General features: G+C 44.6%; 1 protein-coding gene across 1 annotated transcript in view; it reads left to right on the top strand.

The window, feature by feature from the left end:
* Positions 1-23,634, top strand: part of LOC124254974 (ubiquitin carboxyl-terminal hydrolase 24-like) — a 292,052-nt gene that overhangs the window by 37,190 nt on the left and 231,228 nt on the right. Inside the window, 1 exon segment of the mRNA XM_046688817.1 lies at positions 19,829-19,932. Coding sequence (XP_046544773.1) covers positions 19,829-19,932 — 104 coding nt within the window.

Raw genomic sequence — 23,634 nt, 5'->3', positions numbered from 1 at the left:
GCAGTGACCACACTTACAACCTTTCATGTGAGATCAGTGTGACAGGCTAGCACTGACCACACTTACAACCCTTCAAGTGAGATCAGTGTGACAGGCTAGCAGTGACCACACTTACAACCCTTCATGTGAGATCAGTGTGACAGGCTAGCACTGACCACACTTACAACCCTTCATGTGAGATCAGTGTGACAGGCTAGCACTGACCACACTTACAACCCTTCATGTGAGATCAGTGTGACAGGCTAGCACTGACCACACTTACAACCCTTCATGTGAGATCAGTGTGACAGGCTAGCACTGACCACACTTACAACCCTTCATGTGAGATCAGTGTGACAGGCTAGCACTGACCACATTTACAACCCTTCATGTGAGATCAGTGTGACAGGCTAGCAGTGACCACACTTACAACCCTTCAAGTGAGATCAGTGTGACAGGCTAGCACTGACCACACTTACAACCCTTCATGTGAGATCAGTGTGACAGGCTAGCACTGACCACACTTTACAACCCTTCATCAGTGAGATCAGTGTGACAGGCTAGCACTGACCACACTTACAACCCTTCATGTGAGATCAGTGTGACAGGCTAGCACTGACCACACTTACAACCCTTCATGTGAGATCAGTGTGACAGGCTAGCACTGACCACACTTACAACCCTTCATGTGAGATCAGTGTGACGGGCTAGCACTGACCACACTTACAACCCTTCATGTGAGATCAGTGTGACAGGCTAGCACTGACCACACTTACAACCCTTCATGTGAGATCAGTGTGACAGGCTAGCACTGACCACACTTACAACCCTTCATGTGAGATCAGTGTGACAGGCTAGCACTGACCACACTTACAACCCTTCAAGTGAGATCAGTGTGACAGGCTAGCAGTGACCACACTTACAACCTTTCATGTGAGATCAGTGTGACAGGCTAGCACTGACCACACTTACAACCCTTCAAGTGAGATCAGTGTGACAGGCTAGCACTGACCACACTTACAACCCTTCATGTGAGATCAGTGTGACAGGCTAGCACTGACCACACTTACAACCCTTCATGTGAGATCAGTGTGACAGGCTAGCACTGACCACACTTACAACCCTTCATGTGAGATCAGTGTGACAGGCTAGCACTGACCACACTTACAACCCTTCATGTGAGATCAGTGTGACAGGCTAGCACTGACCACACTTACAACCCTTCATGTGAGATCAGTGTGACAGGCTAGCACTGACCACACTTACAACCCTTCATGTGAGATCAGTGTGACAGGCTAGCACTGACCACACTTACAACCCTTCATGTGAGATCAGTGTGACAGGCTAGCACTGACCACACTTACAACCCTTCATGTGAGATCAGTGTGACAGGCTAGCACTGACCACACCTTACAACCCTTCATGTGAGATCAGTGTGACAGGCTAGCACTGACCACACTTTACAACCCTTCATGTGAGATCAGTGTGACAGGCTAGCACTGACCACACGCTACAACCCTTCATGTGAGATCAGTGTGACAGGCTAGCACTGACCACACTTACAACCCTTCATGTGAGATCAGTGTGACAGGCTAGCACTGACCACACTTACAACCCTTCATGTGAGATCAGTGTGACAGGCTAGCACTGACCACACTTTACAACCCTTCAAGTGAGATCAGTGTGACAGGCTAGCACTGACCACACTTACAACCCTTCATGTGAGATCAGTGTGACAGGCTAGCACTGACCACACTTACAACCCTTCATGTGAGATCAGTGTGACAGGCTAGCACTGACCACACTTACAACCCTTCATGTGAGATCAGTGTGACAGGCTAGCACTGACCACACTTACAACCCTTCATGTGAGATCAGTGTGACAGGCTAGCACTGACCACACTTACAACCCTTCATGTGAGATCAGTGTGACAGGCTAGCACTGACCACACTTACAACCCTTCATGTGAGATCAGTGTGACAGGCTAGCACTGACCACACTTACAACCCTTCATGTGAGATCAGTGTGACAGGCTAGCACTGACCACACTTACAACCCTTCATGTGAGATCAGTGTGACAGGCTAGCACTGACCACACTTACAACCCTTCATGTGAGATCAGTGTGACAGGCTAGCACTGACCACACTTACAACCCTTCATGTGAGATCAGTGTGACAGGCTAGCACTGACCACACTTTACAACCCTTCATGTGAGATCAGTGTGACAGGCTAGCACTGACCACACTTACAACCCTTCATGTGAGATCAGTGTGACAGGCTGGCACACTGACCACTTACAACCCTTCATGTGAGATCAGTGTGACAGGCTAGCACTGACCACACTTACAACCCTTCATGTGAGATCAGTGTGACAGGCTAGCACTGACCACACTTACAACCCTTCATGTGAGATCAGTGTGACAGGCTAGCACTGACCACACTTACAACCCTTCATGTGAGATCAGTGTGACAGGCTAGCACTGACCACACTTACAACCCTTCATGTGAGATCAGTGTGACAGGCTAGCACTGACCACACTTACAACCCTTCATGTGAGATCAGTGTGACAGGCTAGCACTGACCACACTTACAACCCTTCATGTGAGATCAGTGTGACAGGCTAGCACTGACCACACTTACAACCCTTCATGTGAGATCAGTGTGACAGGCTAGCACTGACCACACTTACAACCCTTCATGTGAGATCAGTGTGACAGGCTAGCACTGACCACACTTACAACCCTTCATGTGAGATCAGTGTGACAGGCTAGCACTGACCACACTTTACAACCCTTCATGTGAGATCAGTGTGACAGGCTAGCACTGACCACACTTACAACCCTTCATGTGAGATCAGTGTGACAGGCTAGCACTGACCACACTTTTACAACCCTTCATGTGAGATCAGTGTGACAGGCTAGCACTGACCACACTTACAACCCTTCATGTGAGATCAGTGTGACAGGCTAGCACTGACCACACTTACAACCCTTCATGTGAGATCAGTGTGACAGGCTAGCACTGACCACACTTACAACCCTTCATGTGAGATCAGTGTGACAGGCTAGCACTGACCACACTTACAACCCTTCATGTGAGATCAGTGTGACAGGCTAGCACTGACCACACTTACAACCCTTCATGTGAGATCAGTGTGACAGGCTAGCACTGACCACACTTACAACCCTTCATGTGAGATCAGTGTGACAGGCTAGCACTGACCACACTTACAACCCTTCATGTGAGATCAGTGTGACAGGCTAGCACTGACCACACTTACAACCCTTCATGTGAGATCAGTGTGACAGGCTAGCACTGACCACGCTTTCACAACCCTTCATGTGAGATCAGTGTGACAGGCTAGCACTGACCACACTTACAACCCTTCATGTGAGATCAGTGTGACAGGCTAGCACTGACCACACTTTACAACCCTTCATGTGAGATCAGTGTGACAGGCTAGCACTGACCACACTTACAACCCTTCATGTGAGATCAGTGTGACAGGCTAGCACTGACCACACTTACAACCCTTCATGTGAGATCAGTGTGACAGGCTAGCACTGACCACACTTACAACCCTTCATGTGAGATCAGTGTGACAGGCTAGCACTGACCACGCTTACAACCCTTCATGTGAGATCAGTGTGACAGGCTAGCACTGACCACACTTAACAACCCTTCATGTGAGATCAGTGTGACAGGCTAGCACTGACCACACTTACAACCCTTCATGTGAGATCAGTGTGACAGGCTAGCACTGACCACACTTACAACCCTTCATGTGAGATCAGTGTGACAGGCTAGCACTGACCACACTTACAACCCTTCATGTGAGATCAGTGTGACAGGCTAGCACTGACCACACTTACAACCCTTCATGTGAGATCAGTGTGACAGGCTAGCACTGACCACACTTACAACCCTTCATGTGAGATCAGTGTGACAGGCTAGCACTGACCACACTTACAACCCTTCATGTGAGATCAGTGTGACAGGCTAGCACTGACCACACTTACAACCCTTCATGTGAGATCAGTGTGACAGGCTAGCACTGACCACACTTACAACCCTTCATGTGAGATCAGTGTGACAGGCTAGCACTGACCACACTTACAACCCTTCATGTGAGATCAGTGTGACAGGCTAGCACTGACCACACTTACAACCCTTCATGTGAGATCAGTGTGACAGGCTAGCACTGACCACACTTACAACCCTTCATGTGAGATCAGTGTGACAGGCTAGCACTGACCACACTTACAACCCTTCATGTGAGATCAGTGTGACAGGCTAGCACTGACCACACTTTACAACCCTTCATGTGAGATCAGTGTGACAGGCTAGCACTGACCACACTTACAACCCTTCATGTGAGATCAGTGTGACAGGCTAGCACTGACCACACTTACAACCCTTCATGTGAGATCAGTGTGACAGGCTAGCACTGACCACACTTACAACCCTTCATGTGAGATCAGTGTGACAGGCTAGCACTGACCACACTTACAACCCTTCATGTGAGATCAGTGTGACAGGCTAGCACTGACCACACGCACACAACCCTTCATGTGAGATCAGTGTGACAGGCTAGCACTGACCACACTTTACAACCCTTCATGTGAGATCAGTGTGACAGGCTAGCACTGACCACACTTTACAACCCTTCATGTGAGATCAGTGTGACAGGGCTAGCACTGACCACACTTACAACCCTTCATGTGAGATCAGTGTGACAGGCTAGCACTGACCACACTTACAACCCTTCATGTGAGATCAGTGTGACAGGCTAGCACTGACCACGCTTACAACCCTTCATGTGAGATCAGTGTGACAGGCTAGCACTGACCACACTTACAACCCTTCATGTGAGATCAGTGTGACAGGCTAGCACTGACCACACTTACAACCCTTCATGTGAGATCAGTGTGACAGGCTAGCACTGACCACACTTACAACCCTTCATGTGAGATCAGTGTGACAGGCTAGCACTGACCACACTTACAACCCTTCATGTGAGATCAGTGTGACAGGCTAGCACTGACCACACTTTACAACCCTTCATGTGAGATCAGTGTGACAGGCTAGCACTGACCACACTTTACAACCCTTCATGTGAGATCAGTGTGACAGGCTAGCACTGACCACACTTTACAACCCTTCATGTGAGATCAGTGTGACAGGCTAGCACTGACCACACTTACAACCCTTCATGTGAGATCAGTGTGACAGGCTAGCACTGACCACACTTACAACCCTTCATGTGAGATCAGTGTGACAGGCTAGCACTGACCACACTTACAACCCTTCATGTGAGATCAGTGTGACAGGCTAGCACTGACCACACTTACAACCCTTCATGTGAGATCAGTGTGACAGGCTAGCACTGACCACACTTACAACCCTTCATGTGAGATCAGTGTGACAGGCTAGCACTGACCACACTTACAAACCCTTCATGTGAGATCAGTGTGACCTACACTGACCACACTTACAACCCTTCATGTGAGATCAGTGTGACAGGCTAGCACTGACCACACTTACAACCCTTCATGTGAGATCAGTGTGACAGGCTAGCACTGACCACACTTACAACCCTTCATGTGAGATCAGTGTGACAGGCTAGCACTGACCACACTTACAACCCTTCATGTGAGATCAGTGTGACAGGCTAGCACTGACCACACTTACAACCCTTCATGTGAGATCAGTGTGACAGGCTAGCACTGACCACACTTACAACCCTTCATGTGAGATCAGTGTGTGACAGGCTAGCACTGACCACACTTACAACCCTTCATGTGAGATCAGTGTGACAGGCTAGCACTGACCACACTTACAACCCTTCATGTGAGATCAGTGTGACAGGCTAGCACTGACCACACTTACAACCCTTCATGTGAGATCAGTGTGACAGGCTAGCACTGACCACACTTACAACCCTTCATGTGAGATCAGTGTGACAGGCTAGCACTGACCACACTTACAACCCTTCAAGTGAGATCAGTGTGACAGGCTAGCAGTGACCACACTTACAACCCTTCATGTGAGATCAGTGTGACAGGCTAGCACTGACCACACCCCTTCACAACCCTTCAAGTGAGATCAGTGTGACAGGCTAGCACTGACCACACTTACAACCCTTCATGTGAGATCAGTGTGACAGGCTAGCACTGACCACACTTACAACCCTTCATGTGAGATCAGTGTGACAGGCTAGCACTGACCACACTTACAACCCTTCATGTGAGATCAGTGTGACAGGCTAGCACTGACCACACTTACAACCCTTCATGTGAGATCAGTGTGACAGGCTAGCACTGACCACACTTACAACCCTTCATGTGAGATCAGTGTGACAGGCTAGCACTGACCACACTTACAACCCTTCATGTGAGATCAGTGTGACAGGCTAGCACTGACCACACTTACAACCCTTCATGTGAGATCAGTGTGACAGGCTAGCACTGACCACACTTACAACCCTTCATGTGAGATCAGTGTGACAGGCTAGCACTGACCACACTTTACAACCCTTCATGTGAGATCAGTGTGACAGGCTAGCACTGACCACACTTACAACCCTTCATGTGAGATCAGTGTGACAGGCTAGCACTGACCACACTTACAACCCTTCATGTGAGATCAGTGTGACAGGCTAGCACTGACCACACTTACAACCCTTCATGTGAGATCAGTGTGACAGGCTAGCACTGACCACACTTACAACCCTTCAAGTGAGATCAGTGTGACAGGCTAGCACTGACCACACTTACAACCCTTCATGTGAGATCAGTGTGACAGGCTAGCACTGACCACACTTACAACCCTTCATGTGAGATCAGTGTGACAGGCTAGCACTGACCACACTTACAACCCTTCATGTGAGATCAGTGTGACAGGCTAGCACTGACCACACTTACAACCCTTCATGTGAGATCAGTGTGACAGGCTAGCACTGACCACACTTACAACCCTTCATGTGAGATCAGTGTGACAGGCTAGCACTGACCACACTTACAACCCTTCATGTGAGATCAGTGTGACAGGCTAGCACTGACCACACTTACAACCCTTCATGTGAGATCAGTGTGACAGGCTAGCACTGACCACACTTACAACCCTTCGTAGGAGATCAGTGTGACAGGCTAGCACTGACCACACTTACAACCCTTAGTAGGAGATCAGTGTGACAGGCTAGCACTGACCACACTTACAACCCTTCATGTGAGATCAGTGTGACAGGCTAGCACTGACCACACTTACAACCCTTCATGTGAGATCAGTGTGACAGGCTAGCACTGACCACACTTACAACCCTTCATGTGAGATCAGTGTGACAGGCTAGCACTGACCACACTTACAACCCTTCATGTGAGATCAGTGTGACAGGCTAGCACTGACCACACTTACAACCCTTCATGTGAGATCAGTGTGACAGGCTAGCACTGACCACACTTACAACCCTTCATGTGAGATCAGTGTGACAGGCTAGCACTGACCACACTTACAACCCTTCATGTGAGATCAGTGTGACAGGCTAGCACTGACCACACTTACAACCCTTCATGTGAGATCAGTGTGACAGGCTAGCACTGACCACACTTACAACCCTTCATGTGAGATCAGTGTGACAGGCTAGCACTGACCACACTTACAACCCTTCATGTGAGATCAGTGTGACAGGCTAGCACTGACCACACTTACAACCCTTCATGTGAGATCAGTGTGACAGGCTAGCACTGACCACACTTACAACCCTTCATGTGAGATCAGTGTGACAGGCTAGCACTGACCACACTTACAACCCTTCATGTGAGATCAGTGTGACAGGCTAGCACTGACCACACTTTACAACCCTTCATGTGAGATCAGTGTGACAGGCTAGCACTGACCACACTTACAACCCTTCATGTGAGATCAGTGTGACAGGCTAGCACTGACCACACTTACAACCCTTCATGTGAGATCAGTGTGACAGGCTAGCACTGACCACACTTACAACCCTTCATGTGAGATCAGTGTGACAGGCTAGCACTGACCACACTTACAACCCTTCATGTGAGATCAGTGTGACAGGCTAGCACTGACCACACTTACAACCCTTCATGTGAGATCAGTGTGACAGGCTAGCACTGACCACACTTACAACCCTTCATGTGAGATCAGTGTGACAGGCTAGCACTGACCACACTTACAACCCTTCATGTGAGATCAGTGTGACAGGCTAGCACTGACCACACTTACAACCCTTCATGTGAGATCAGTGTGACAGGCTAGCACTGACCACACTTACAACCCTTCATGTGAGATCAGTGTGACAGGCTAGCACTGACCACACTTACAACCCTTCATGTGAGATCAGTGTGACAGGCTAGCACTGACCACACTTCTCCCACAACCCTTCATGTGAGATCAGTGTGACAGGCTAGCACTGACCACACTTACAACCCTTCATGTGAGATCAGTGTGACAGGCTAGCACTGACCACACTTACAACCCTTCATGTGAGATCAGTGTGACAGGCTAGCACTGACCACACTTACAACCCTTCATGTGAGATCAGTGTGACAGGCTAGCACTGACCACACTTTACAACCCTTCATGTGAGATCAGTGTGACAGGCTAGCACTGACCACACTTACAACCCTTCATGTGAGATCAGTGTGACAGGCTAGCAGTGACCACACTTACAACCCTTCATGTGAGATCAGTGTGACAGGCTAGCACTGACCACACTTACAACCCTTCATGTGAGATCAGTGTGACAGGCTAGCAGTGACCACACTTACAACCCTTCATGTGAGATCAGTGTGACAGGCTAGCACTGACCACACTTACAACCCTTCATGTGAGATCAGTGTGACAGGCTAGCACTGACCACACTTACAACCCTTCATGTGAGATCAGTGTGACAGGCTAGCACTGACCACACTTACAACCCTTCATGTGAGATCAGTGTGACAGGCTAGCACTGACCACACTTACAACCCTTCATGTGAGATCAGTGTGACAGGCTAGCACTGACCACACTTACAACCCTTAAAGTGAGATCAGTGTGACAGGCTAGCACTGACCACACTTACAACCCTTCATGTGAGATCAGTGTGACAGGCTAGCACTGACCACACTTACAACCCTTCATGTGAGAGCAGTGTGACAGGCTAGCACTGGCCACACTTACAACCCTTCATGTGAGAGCAGTGTGACAGGCTAGCACTGACCACACTTACAACCCTTCATGTGAGAGCAGTGTGACAGGCTAGCACTGACCACACTTTACAACCCTTCAAGTGAGATCAGTGTGACAGGCTAGCACTGGCCACACTTACAACCCTTCATGTGAGATCAGTGTGACAGGCTAGCACTGGCCACACTTACAACCCTTCAAGTGAGATCAGTGTGACAGGCTAGCACTGACCACACTTACAACCCTTCATGTGAGATCAGTGTGACAGGCTAGCACTGACCACACTTACAACCCTTCATGTGAGATCAGTGTGACAGGCTAGCACTGACCACACTTACAACCCTTCAAGTGAGATCAGTGTGACAGGCTAGCACTGACCACACTTACAACCCTTAAAGTGAGATCAGTGTGACAGGCTAGCACTGACCACACTTACAACCCTTCATGTGAGATCAGTGTGACAGGCTAGCACTGACCACACTTACAACCCTTCATGTGAGAGCAGTGTGACAGGCTAGCACTGACCACACTTACAACCCTTCATGTGAGATCAGTGTGACAGGCTAGCACTGACCACACTTACAACCATTCATGTGAGATCAGTGTTCATGTGAGGGCTAGCACTGACCACACTTACAACCCTTCATGTGAGATCAGTGTGACAGGCTAGCAGTGACCACACTTACAACCCTTCATGTGAGAGCAGTGTGACAGGCTAGCACTGACCACACTTTACAACCCTTCATGTGAGATCAGTGTGACAGGCTAGCACTGACCACACTTACAACCCCTTCATGTGAGATCAGTGTGACAGGCTAGCACTGACCACACTTACAACCCTTCATGTGAGATCAGTGTGACAGGCTAGCACTGACCACACTTACAACCCTTCATGTGAGATCAGTGTGACAGGCTAGCACTGACCACACTTACAACCCTTCATGTGAGATCAGTGTGACAGGCTAGCACTGACCACACTTACAACCCTTCATGTGAGATCAGTGTGACAGGCTAGCACTGACCACACTTACAACCCTTCATGTGAGATCAGTGTGACAGGCTAGCACCCTGACCACACTTACAACCCTTCATGTGAGATCAGTGTGACAGGCTAGCACTGACCACACTTACAACCCTTCATGTGAGAGCAGTGTGACAGGCTAGCACTGGCCACACTTACAACCCTTCATGTGAGAGCAGTGTGACAGGCTAGCACTGACCACACTTACAACCCTTCATGTGAGAGCAGTGTGACAGGCTAGCACTGACCACATTTACAACCCTTCAAGTGAGATCAGTGTGACAGGCTAGCACTGGCCACACTTACAACCCTTCATGTGAGATCAGTGTGACAGGCTAGCACTGGCCACACTTACAACCCTTCAAGTGAGATCAGTGTGACAGGCTAGCACTGACCACACTTACAACCCTTCATGTGAGATCAGTGTGACAGGCTAGCACTGACCACACTTACAACCCTTCATGTGAGATCAGTGTGACAGGCTAGCAGTGACCACACTTACAACCCTTCAAGTGAGATCAGTGTGACAGGCTAGCACTGACCACACTTACAACCCTTAAAGTGAGATCAGTGTGACAGGCTAGCACTGACCACACTTACAACCCTTCATGTGAGATCAGTGTGACAGGCTAGCACTGACCACACTTACAACCCTTCATGTGAGAGCAGTGTGACAGGCTAGCACTGACCACACTTACAACCCTTCATGTGAGATCAGTGTGACAGGCTAGCACTGACCACACTGACAACCATTCATGTGAGATCAGTGTGACAGGCTAGCACTGACCACACTTACAACCCTTCATGTGAGAGCAGTGTGACAGGCTAGCACTGACCACACTTACAACCCTTCATGTGAGATCAGTGTGACAGGCTAGCAGTGACCACACTGACAACCCTTCATGTGAGATCAGTGTGACAGGCTAGCACTGACCACACTTACAACCCTTCATGTGAGATCAGTGTGACAGGCTAGCACTGACCACACTTACAACCCTTCAAGTGAGATCAGTGTGACAGGCTAGCAGTGACCACACTTACAACCCTTCATGTGAGATCAGTGTGACAGGCTAGCACTGACCACACTTACAACCCTTCATGTGAGATCAGTGTGACAGGCTAGCACTGACCACACTTACAACCCTTCATGTTAGAGCAGTGTGACAGGCTAGCACTGGCCACACTTACAACCCTTCATGTGAGATCAGTGTGACAGGCTAGCACTGACCACACTTACAACCCTTCATGTGAGATCAGTGTGACAGGCTAGCACTGACCACACTTACAACCCTTCATGTGAGATCAGTGTGACAGGCTAGCAGTGACCACACTTACAACCCTTCTAGTGAGATCAGTGTGACAGGCTAGCACTGACCACACTTACAACCCTTAGTATGAGATAAGTGTGACAGGCTAGCACTGACCACACTGACAACCCTTAGTAGGAGATAAGTGTGACAGGCTAGCACTGACCACACTTACAACCCTTCATGTGAGATCAGTGTGTCAGGCTAGCACTGACCACACTTACAACCCTTCATGTGAGAGCAGTGTGACAGGCTAGTAGTGACCACACTTACAACCCTTCAAGTGAGATCAGTGTGACAGGCTAGCACTGACCACACTTACAACCCTTCAAGTGAGATCAGTGTGACAGGCTAGCAGTGGCCACACTTACAACCCTTCATGTGAGATCAGTGTGACAGGCTAGCACTGACCACACTTACAACCCTTCATGTGAGATCAGTGTGACAGGCTACCACTGACCACAGTTACAACCCTTCATGTGAGATAAGTGTGACAGGCTAGCACTGACCACATTTACAACCCTTCAAGTGAGATCAGTGTGACAGGCTAGCACTGGCCACATTTACAACCCTTCATGTGAGATCAGTGTGACAGGCTAGCACTGGCCACACTTACAACCCTTCATGTGAGAGCAGTGTGACAGGCTAGCACTGACCACACTTACAACCCTTCATGTGAGAGCAGTGTGACAGGCTAGCACTGACCACATTTACAACCCTTCAAGTGAGATCAGTGTGACAGGCTAGCACTGGCCACACTTACAACCCTTCATGTGAGATCAGTGTGACAGGCTAGCACTGGCCACACTTACAACCCTTCAAGTGAGATCAGTGTGACAGGCTAGCACTGACCACACTTACAACCCTTCATGTGAGATCAGTGTGACAGGCTAGCACTGACCACACTTACAACCCTTCATGTGAGATCAGTGTGACAGGCTAGCACTGACCACACTTACAACCCTTCATGTGAGATCAGTGTGACAGGCTAGCACTGACCACACTTACAACCCTTCATGTGAGATCAGTGTGACAGGCTAGCACTGACCACACTTACAACCCTTCAAGTGAGATCAGTGTGACAGGCTAGCACTGGCCACACTTACAACCCTTCATGTGAGATCAGTGTGACAGGCTAGCACTGACCACATTTACAACCCTTCATGTGAGATCAGTGTGACAGGCTAGCACTGACCACACTTACAACCCTTAGTATGAGATAAGTGTGACAGGCTAGCACTGACCACACTGACAACCCTTAGTAGGAGATAAGTGTGACAGGCTAGCACTGACCACACTTACAACCCTTAGTATGAGATAAGTGTGACAGGCTAGCACTGACCACACTTACAACCCTTCATGTGAGATCAGTGTGACAGGCTAGCACTGACCACACTTACAACCCTTCATGTGAGATCAGTGTGACAGGCTAGCACTGACCACACTTACAACCCTTCATGTGAGATCAGTGTGACAGGCTAGCACTGACCACACTTACAACCCTTCATGTGAGATGAGATCAGTGTGACAGGCTAGCACTGACCACACTTCTTACAACCCTTCATGTGAGAGCAGTGTGACAGGCTAGCACTGACCACATTTACAACCCTTCATGTGAGATCAGTGTGACAGGCTAGCACTGGCCACACTTACAACCCTTCAAGTGAGATCAGTGTGACAGGCTAGCACTGACCACACTTACAACCCTTCATGTGAGAGCAGTGTGACAGGCTAGCACTGACCACACTTACAACCCTTCATGTGAGATCAGTGTGACAGGCTAGCACTGACCACACTTACAACCCTTCATGTGAGATCAGTGTGACAGGCTAGCACTGACCACACTTACAACCCTTCATGTGAGATCAGTGTGACAGGCTAGCACTGACCACACTTACAACCCTTCATGTGAGATCAGTGTGACAGGCTAGCACTGGCCACACTTACAACCCTTCATGTGAGATCAGTGTGACAGGCTAGCACTGACCACACTGGCAACCCTTACAACCCTTCATGTGAGATCAGTGTGACAGGCTAGCACTGACCACACAACCCTTCACAACCCTTAGTATGAGATAAGTGTGACAGGCTAGCACTGACCACACTGACAACCCTTAGTAGGAGATAAGTGTGACAGGCTAGCACTGACCACACTTACAACCCTTAGTATGAGATAAGTGTGACAGGCTAGCACTGACCACACTTACAACCCTTAAAGTGAGATCAGAGTGACAGGCTAGCACTGACCACACTGACAACCCTTAGTATGAGATAAGTGTGACAGGCTAGCACTGACCACACTTACAACCCTTAGTATGAGATAAGTGTGACAGGCTAGCACTGACCACACTTACAACCCTTAAAGTGAGATCAGTGTGACAGGCTAGCACTGACCACACTGACAACCCTTCATGTGAGATCAGTGTGACAGGCTAGCACTGACCACACTGACAACCCTTAGTATGAGATTAGTGTGACAGGCTAGCACTGACAACACTTACAACTCTTTAACTGAGATAAGTGTGACAGGCTAGCACTGACCACGCTGACAACCCTTAGTATGAGATATGTGTGACAGGCTAGCACTGACCACACTGACAACCCTTAGTATGAGATAAGTGTGACAGGCTAGCACTGACCACACTGACAACCCTTAGTATGAGATATGTGTGACATGCTAGCACTGACCACACTGACAACCCTTCATGTGAGATCAGTGTGACAGGCTAGCACTGACCACACTGACAACCCTTAATATGAGATATGTGTGACAGGCTAGCACTGACCACACTTACAACTTTTTAAGTGAGATAAGTGTGACAGGCTAGCACTGACCACACTTACAACTCTTTAAGTGAGATAAGTGTGACAGGCTAGCACTGACCACACTGACAACCCTTAGTATGAGATATGTGTGACAGGCTAGCACTGACCACACTGACAACCCTTCATGTGAGATCAGTGTGACAGGCTAGCACTGACCACACTGACAACCCTTAATATGAGATATGTGTGACAGGCTAGCACTGACCACACTTACAACTCTTTAAGTGAGATAAGTGTGACAGGCTAGCACTGACCACACTGACAACCCTTAATATGAGATAAGTGTGACAGGCTAGCACTGACCACGCTTACAACCCTTAGCATGTGATCTACACACACACATCTCCATGTTAACATTATAAGATAAACACATTAAAAGATGGCAACACTGACAGTACTTGTCTCTATTGGCATGAGATAATTGTAATTCTTATGAATACATCCCTCTAACACTTGATTGCATTTTTTCCTGAAACTTGTTTCTGATTCCACAGGTTTAGCTTTTACTAAAATCCAAGGATTTATTTTGTCTTTCTTTGTGGTCTGTAGCAGAAGTGCACTAAACCTCATAATCTTTCCTGTGGCACACATGATCACATGTTTACTTGTTCTCTGAAAATGATTTTACATTTGCTTGAGGTTTGGTTATCATCTCTATTTCTAACATGGCTAACTCTAAAGGCTCCGAAATCATCTCAGCATCCACATCAGTTTCCAAAAATTGCATCATCAGAGAAATATTCAGAGCAGGCAGCTATGGACCCCGACTTAGATTTCTCGAATCGCATGTCCTGAGAGTTTGGGAGAACGAGAAGCCTAGATTTTCCTATTGCTTGCAGTCAATAGCTGGATAGGGGGATGGGCACAGACAGTATGTACTGCATGAGCAGTAAAGTCAGCTTGGACTGCACAGACATCGTGGTCGCAGGAGCCACACACAGGCTTACCAGAACAGTCACTGCCGATCTAACACTCGGGGCAGCAAGGAGTAGAATACTGTTGATCCTAACTGTGACCACAGAGATAAGAGCTCAGGCCCAAGAGACTTCTTTAAGGAGTTGTGGAGGATTCAGACCTTTATGGATTCAACTTAAAGGCAGACTCTGTGGACCATACTCAGCACTATACATTTGCTGACAAGCATGTTGTCTTCCCCAACTTTATGCCTCCAGTACAGGAAGAAATGGTGAAGACCGGGAAGAATTCGCTCCAGAAGTACAGCAGCCTTAAGCTCCCTTTTTAATGTACAGCTGATAGCTTTCCACAGTCCTTTCAAGTGAAAAAAAGGATCTCAACTATGGCCTATCATCCCCCAAGCATGTGGAACAACTGGGCCGGAACTTGCTTCAGAGGAAAGACATGTGTTATACAGTAATACTGATTTACTGGACAACTTACCATCCCTAGACATGGGTTTGCTGTCTGCAAACTTCAGACAACTTAACTTTCATAGGGCTCACAGAAGAAGAAGTTTGGTATCAATCTGAGGCAAGATAGCCGGAACAGGACCAAGGCCTGTGCCAAGAGCTAATGGAAGGTATATCAGAAAGGAGGTGAAGATGGACAGAAGTCATCCAGACACTCCAAAATCAAACACAAGCATTTTGACTTATAAGCTATGACTAACAATCCTGACGTGAGTCTTCCTGTCTGCTTTTGCAGACAATTGAACGATCATCACTACCATCCATTGGATCAGAGTCATGCTGCCTCCTCTTCTTGTCACACCCAGTAGGACATTGTTTTTAACTTAGAGACTTCAAGCTTTAAGCAGTGATGGCAGCTATAGACAAGCTCTTGAACAAGAAGGCTAGTGAGAACCCACTCTCAGGAAGTTATGGACCTCAGGTATCTTTATGATCTGGAGCACAGTCTCACACACAACATTGCGGCCAGGCACATCCCACAAAAGATCAACATCCTTGCCTTTGCTTGTGACATCCAGACAAGACACTGTCTTCGGGAGAAGCATTCAGGCAGATAGCTGTTGCATGGGAACAGCCTCACATTGACATGTTTGTGACGCTGCTCAACCCTCAAACTTACCAAAAGGATTCAGTGAGAAGACAAATGAACTGTTCTTTTCCACATATTCATGGCCCAGACGAGAAATCATTGGATGACGCTTTACTTAGTGGCTTGGCATGGCCCTCACGCCTGTGATTTCCACTGCCTTCTGGCCAACACTACTAACTAACAAAGTCAGATTCCACTGCAATCAAGAGCAAGTCCTCTTACATATCTGGAAGCTACCTCAGGACACTTCAGCTGTTACCCAGTCAATCTGACCTTCAACATCATCCTTGTACAATTAAGAGGAACCAATTCCAGTCAGTGGATAATCAGATACGGAATGGCCGACGATAATATAATAGTGCCTATGGTTTTGGACTTTTTTTCCACATCTCAGAGGATCAGCACCTCCTAAATTGCACCTTGGAAGGATGTCATTCAGCTCCAGCTTCAGTCCTCGCCAAGTATCCACTTTGGGAAGTATCTGATTCTAACCAGCTGACTCCATTCTTTCTTAGAACAAGGATATACCAAGGCAATGTATATCTACAAAATGAGATCTGTCAGTGGTATAATAAGGTCTGTTACACCACACATTTGAGCCTATGGATAAAGCATCATTAGATAACTTGGTTTGGAAAGCCAATGGCCATCTAGCTAACTGCTTCCAATGTGTCAGAGCTGCATGCCTTGGATGTAGGCTCAGCCATGTTCTTGAAGACTCCTTCTAGAGTTACTCTTAGAGTTTCCAGAGTTTTTTGTCAAGAACAAAAAGGCTATGGGACCACTGAGACAGTGCTCAATTATGCTTATACAATTCTAGCTCTTGCCCCAATGCTGGATCAAACTTTAAAAGGCTGATGCCCAGTCAGAGTTCTCAAATGGTATCTTCAAATGACGGAATCCTTCGGTCAAGGCTGCTGGCATCTCTGGATCTCTTACATGATGGTGGAAGAACAGTCTCCATCTTTCTGATCAGCCGACCACATAAGACATGAGTCATTTCCTCTGCTTTTTCATCCTGAAAGACCGTATCTCTAAAACAGATAATGTCTGCTTACAAATAGGTATCTTCTAGCACATTTAAATCCTATCTACACGGTGACATTCAGGATTTGGAAGGCTTACACTCCATGGGGTCTTCAGTCATCTACTAGTCATTTTTTCTACCAAGCCTCCTCTAGGGTCAAAGAAGGGGATGGTGTCAGTTGGTGTGCATGCTTGCTGTCGGACAGATTTGATGCTGAGCTCGGACTAGACAACCTTTGATCGGACAACTGACTGGACACACAAACACCCTTTGTGGAGAGTTACCTTATATCTCAGTCCTGAGGTTGGTTGTAGTGAATGCATGGATACTTTGTGCTGCATATCTCTCAAATGGAAGACTAAAGTTAAAGTGGTGGGCAGGGTTTATCAATTCAGGGATAAAACTTCACATCTTGTTGACAAGAATCAACTGGGAATTTAGGTCATTGTGATGTCATCAGATGTATCATTAACCACAACAACCAAATGCAGGTCTGTTTGTCTTATCAATTAATGATTAGTTGCTGATGTTTCTGGTTGTCTTCTTTACTTGTGTTAGGGCTACACTGGGCCTCCAAGCATTTTGTGGGATTTCAACAATAAAGTGTTAAAGGGATGTTATCGTAAGAATTATCAAAAATGAAAATAATTCTAAGAATATTACCTATGACACTTGAGGTTCAGGCCCACACATCCATCCCCCAGGAATTCCAGAGTTCCTTCTTTTAAGGTACCTAGAGAAAAATTAGGAGGTTTTCCTGCACTTTAGCTTGGGCAGATAACTATCGCAGATAATGTTTGTTGGACCTCAAGGCAGAAAGACAACTCAAATGCTTGGACTTCATAACTGTATTCAAGCTAATTCTGTGGATTCAGAAACAAGTTATGGGAAAAGGACAATCAAGTGTTAAAGGTATTATTAACAAGAATTTTTATCATTGTTGTTAATGTTAATATTCATATCTCTCTCTTAGCATGAGATAAACACATTGTCAACTGGCAACACTGACCATACCTCTCTGTCAACATGAGATATACACATTTAGTAGCAGGCAACACTGACCATACCTCTCTGTCAACATTAGATATACACATTTAGTAGCAGGCAACACTAACCATACCTCTCTGTCAACATTAGATATACACATTTAGTAGCTGGCAACACTGACCATATCTCTCTGTCAACATGAGATATACACATTTAGTAGCAGGCAACACTGACCATACCTCTCTGTCAACATTAGATATACACATTTAGTAGCAGGCAACACTGACCATATCTCTCTGTCAACATTAGATATACACATTTAGTAGCAGGCAACACTGACCATATCTCTCTGTCAACATTAGATATACACATTTAGTAGCAGGCAACACTGACCATATCTCTCTGTCAATATTAGATATACACATTTAGTAGCAGGCAACACTGACCATATCTCTCTGTCAATATTAGATATACACATTTAGTAGCAGGCAACACTGACCATATCTCTCTGTCAACATTAGATATACACATTTAGTAGCAGGCAACACTGACCATACCTCTCTGTCAATATTAGATATACACATTTAGTAGCTGGCAACACTGATCATATCTCTCTGTCAACATTAGATATACACATTTAGTAGCAGGCAACACTGACCATACCTCTCTGTCAACATTAGATATACACGTTTAGTAGCAGGCAACACTGATCATATCTCTCTGTCAACATGAGATATACACATTTAGTAGCAGGCAACACTGACCATACCTCTCTGTCAACATTACATATATACATTTAGTAGCAGGCAACACTGATCATATCTCTCTGTCAACATGAGATATACACATTTAGTAGCAGGCAACACTGACCATCCCTCTCTGTCAACATTAGATATACACATTTAGTAGCAGGCAACACTGATCATATCTCTCTGTCAACATGAGATATACACATTTAGAAGCAGGCAACACTGACCATACCTCTCTCAACATTAGATATACACATTTAGTAGCAGGCGACACTGATCATATCTCTCTGTCAACATTAGATATACACATTTAGTTGCTGGCAACACTGATCATATCTCTCTGTCAACATTAGATATACACATTTAGTAGCAGGCAACACTGATCATATCTCTCTGTCAACATGAGATATACACATTTAGTAGCTGGCAACACTGATCATATCTCTCTGTCAACATGAGATATACATATTTAGTAGCTGGCAACGCTGACCATACCTCTCTGTCAACATTAGATATACACATTTAGTAGCAGGCAACACTGATCATACCTCTGTCAACATGAGATATACACATTTAGTAGCAGGCAACACTGATCATACCTCTGTCAACATGAGATATACACATTTTAGTTCCATACCTCTCTGGCACTGACTTCAGCTTTATGTGTTAGCACAATACATGCAGATGGTAGTGGTGTAGTTAGTGTCTATGATCTGTTCCCAGGTAACATTGACCAAGCACAGTACTGTGATAAGATCAAGGGACTTGTTGATTTCCTTGGCTCGAAGTTGTCTCTGGATGAACTCACTATGATCTGGAAAATGCAGGTATGCTTCTGATGAGTATATCCATTTCTTTGATGGACATTGATTACAGATATGGAATGAAAATAGTTACATTTAGGAAGTATTGTGACCCTGTGTATATCCACCACCTAAATTAGCTACAAGTAATGTTCTTGCACGTGATTGGATGATGTTCAGTCAAGGTCACTTGGTGTGAAGAAGATGTTGGAAAAGGCTTGTGTACACATTGTCTTTGCATATATCATGAGCATTTAATTTGTATTTATTTACCGAAACTGAATTGATCAAATCTTGAGGTAGTTCACAGCTGTGATTGAAGGCCTAGGTCTTTATTCTTAAAAAGGCTTTTGACTTTGTTGATAATGTAACTTAGACTTTAATTTTCCAATTTGATGAGGGGTGCATGCTGAGAGTTTCTTCTCTTGCCCACACCAGACACTTATGATTGTAGGTTCTCCTTGATACTGATAGGTTTGTCAGTACCACTCCTGTCCCCATGGCTTTTACCAAAGTGGTTAATGTCTGAAATCTGATCACTTCAGGCTTTACCCCCACATCAAGCTGACATACTGTGATAAAACTGGCACACTGTTTAACCCCCTTGATGCCGAGTTTTTTTTCAGGCGAACATTTTCATACGGTTTGAAAAGTGAACGTTGTGCGAGAATTGCGCTCGCGTGGTCCTGGATCTACGTACGGCTATAAAATTACACAGAAATGTAGAATATTAAATTTCCTATCCGTTGGTATAAGTATAAGTGCAACTACCTCGGCGGTTTGAGAAATAGACACTGCTAAATGTTGTCCAAAGTTTGTTATGCCTTAAAAAACAGTAAATTTATCCGCTTTTTATCACGCACCGATAAAAGCACTGTGCTACGATTTTTTTAATGTGGCATCTTTACGGAAAGTGTGAGCGAAGAAAATACAGCCTGATATCTGAACGACATAAGTGTATATGATTTGGGTTTATGTGCTTATGCATAACGTTATACGCTCAACATTAAAAATGACTCGCAATAAATGTCCAAAATGGATTTTCTTCTATGACGTCAAACTACGACAGAGAAGTCATACACGTATAATGATAAGGGGGCATAACTCCGTTGTGCATAACACTAGGTCAATGTAACTCAGATCACTTGGAGAGAATTTGTTGTGGATACGGACGCTATATTTTCGTTATTTTATGTTCGTGGTGAACAAACTATTCCAATTCAAAGTTCCCCAATGTGAGCGGATGCAGTTTGGTAGTTTCACAATTTACAATAAAAATGACAACGTATTACATGTGAAAGCACGTAATAGCGATTTGGATGGCCCTATCCAATATATAAGTTAGTTCTTAGATTCACATATTCTCCTGTTGGTGTAGATGTAATTTGACTAATTTTGCATCGTTATTACCAGAATACTAGCCATATCTTCAAATGTAATGAAATTGCTGAAAATAATACAACATTTTAGTTGACGTCATTGCTTGTTTTATGCATTTTGCGACGTCGGAAAAAGACGACATAGGTATGCTGATTAGTATATATCTCACCTAATTTCCATTAATTGTATAAAAGGTCTCGGCTTCTACGTCAGAATTTAACACTCTTTAGACAAAACATAAAATGACTGATTTTCCATTTAAATAGTGTCCTGAATATATCAACAATTAGACGGTTTGACAGCATATCTTATTGTGAACAACACGCGCATCAGTTTGGCATCAATTTAACGTAAATAAAAATAATATTTCACGACACCCGAATATTTTGTTTGGTTTAAGAATTTTGTTTGTTTATGATTATGTAGCTTTTTCTCTTCATGCTTATGCAATGAAAGATGCAAAAAGATAGCTTTTTATATATGGAACTATATACCGGGTATTAGGATATGGATGTAAGATTTGTCCGAATTAACACATGAGATGGTATATATATTTTTCAACAATTTATAAATGTAGTTAGAGTTTGATATCCTGTCATCACAATATTATTTAATTGAATATGAATTGATTATGTTATCGAAAACAATGATAGAGAATCATAAAACGTTTCCAACAAACGCGCACCTGGCCGATCAATATGCATAATTCTTTTGTCTATAAAACGACACATAATTATGCAAAGAACAAGACAATTCCTTTAAATATGTGTGCATATACATTTCATACCATATATGGGTCATTTTCAAAATTGGTAGGATTTTCAATTCTTTATTACAGTAAATTCAAACTCCTCAAAATTTATTTAATTTTTATTCAAATCAAACCTCAAACACTTAATTATTCAAAAATACAAACATGCAGACTGAAATGTACTAATTGACCTTTTAATTGATACATATGTAATTAAAAGGGTGGGAGACTGTCCTGACCGTTACCACTTCTTAGTCAGAATATGGATTTTGAAATATAATTCATAAAAATCTTTTAAAGATGGCAGACACAGCTTTTACACAGACTTAATCAAACTTGAAGGTAAAAACTATTATCATGAATCTTGAAAGTGTTATTTTGTATCTTTCATTTATTTACCACAAAATTATAGCATTTTTCTAAAACATTATTATGTATATAGCTTTCAACAGGTAAAATTGTCTAAAATAAACATCAGCTACTAAGCCCAGAACATCTTTTGATGACACCAGCATAAAGAGGAGTGTTTCATGTATTATCATGAATTAATTAGAGCAGTCAATTAACACCAGTAACGGTTAGGACAATAGTGGTAACGGTTTGGACAGGAATGATAACGGGCTGGACATAAGCCTTAAACAGTTTAATTCAACACAGAAACAGGTAACATGAAAGGAAAAAATGATATCATTTACTTGAACTGCTAACCCTATTTTGGACAGACAGTGAAATGTGTATTAGAGATTGTAACTCGTAACTAATATGACATGTTTTCTTCCATGCTATGGTAACGGTTTGGACATTTGTCATATCAATATAAAACTTTTGAATGAATTTAGCCTTTTGAGTAAAAACAAACTGTAGCTTCTAAAGAATAGAAAAACATACCTGTCTAGATTGGAAATCACTTATAATCTAAAGAAGAGTGCAATTGGAGAACGAAATTGAATGAATAGTAACGGTTGTGACATTATTGGTAACAGTCAGGACATCAGTGTAACAAACAAATGTTATCCCTCTAAAATGTTGCAAAAGATTCAATTCTGAAAGGTACTGCAACAACTATGATACTGTACACATGGTCATGCTACACAGGCCACTGCATAGATGTCATTTTGCTGTAGATATTATGGTGCAATATTAGTCTCCACGAAATATACTTCTTTCATTCACTTGGATACCTTTAGCTTTTGTTGATAGTGAGATGGTTACACATATTTATCAAATAAAAAGGCCAACATATTAGCACCTATCAATATTCTAAGTAAATGGTAGTCTTACATATCTCACAAAGTCAAAACAGACTACATCAAAACAATCTTTAAAGGTTGGAATACAATTAAGTTATTTACCGTTACTACATTTTGTCCTAAAAATTACCTTTAATTCATAAAGACTATACATGTTATAGAAAATAGAAATTTAACGTGATAAATTTGTTTTGGTTTTTATTATCAAAAGCAGATAGATAAGTAAATAGAAATTTATTATCACACCATAGAACATATTCTTCAAAATTGAAATTTATTAAAGAAATGTCCCGACCGTTACTATTATTTGTCCAAACCGTTACTAGAGACTGTGTTTTTTATGCT

The sequence above is a fragment of the Haliotis rubra genome, unplaced genomic scaffold, assembly GCF_003918875.1.
Source record: "Haliotis rubra isolate DU_JTF1 unplaced genomic scaffold, ASM391887v1 Scf589, whole genome shotgun sequence".
Classification (NCBI taxonomy): domain Eukaryota; kingdom Metazoa; phylum Mollusca; class Gastropoda; order Lepetellida; family Haliotidae; genus Haliotis; species Haliotis rubra.
The sequence above is the reverse complement of the archived record's forward strand: the minus strand, read 5'-3'. Positions and strand labels throughout refer to the sequence as shown.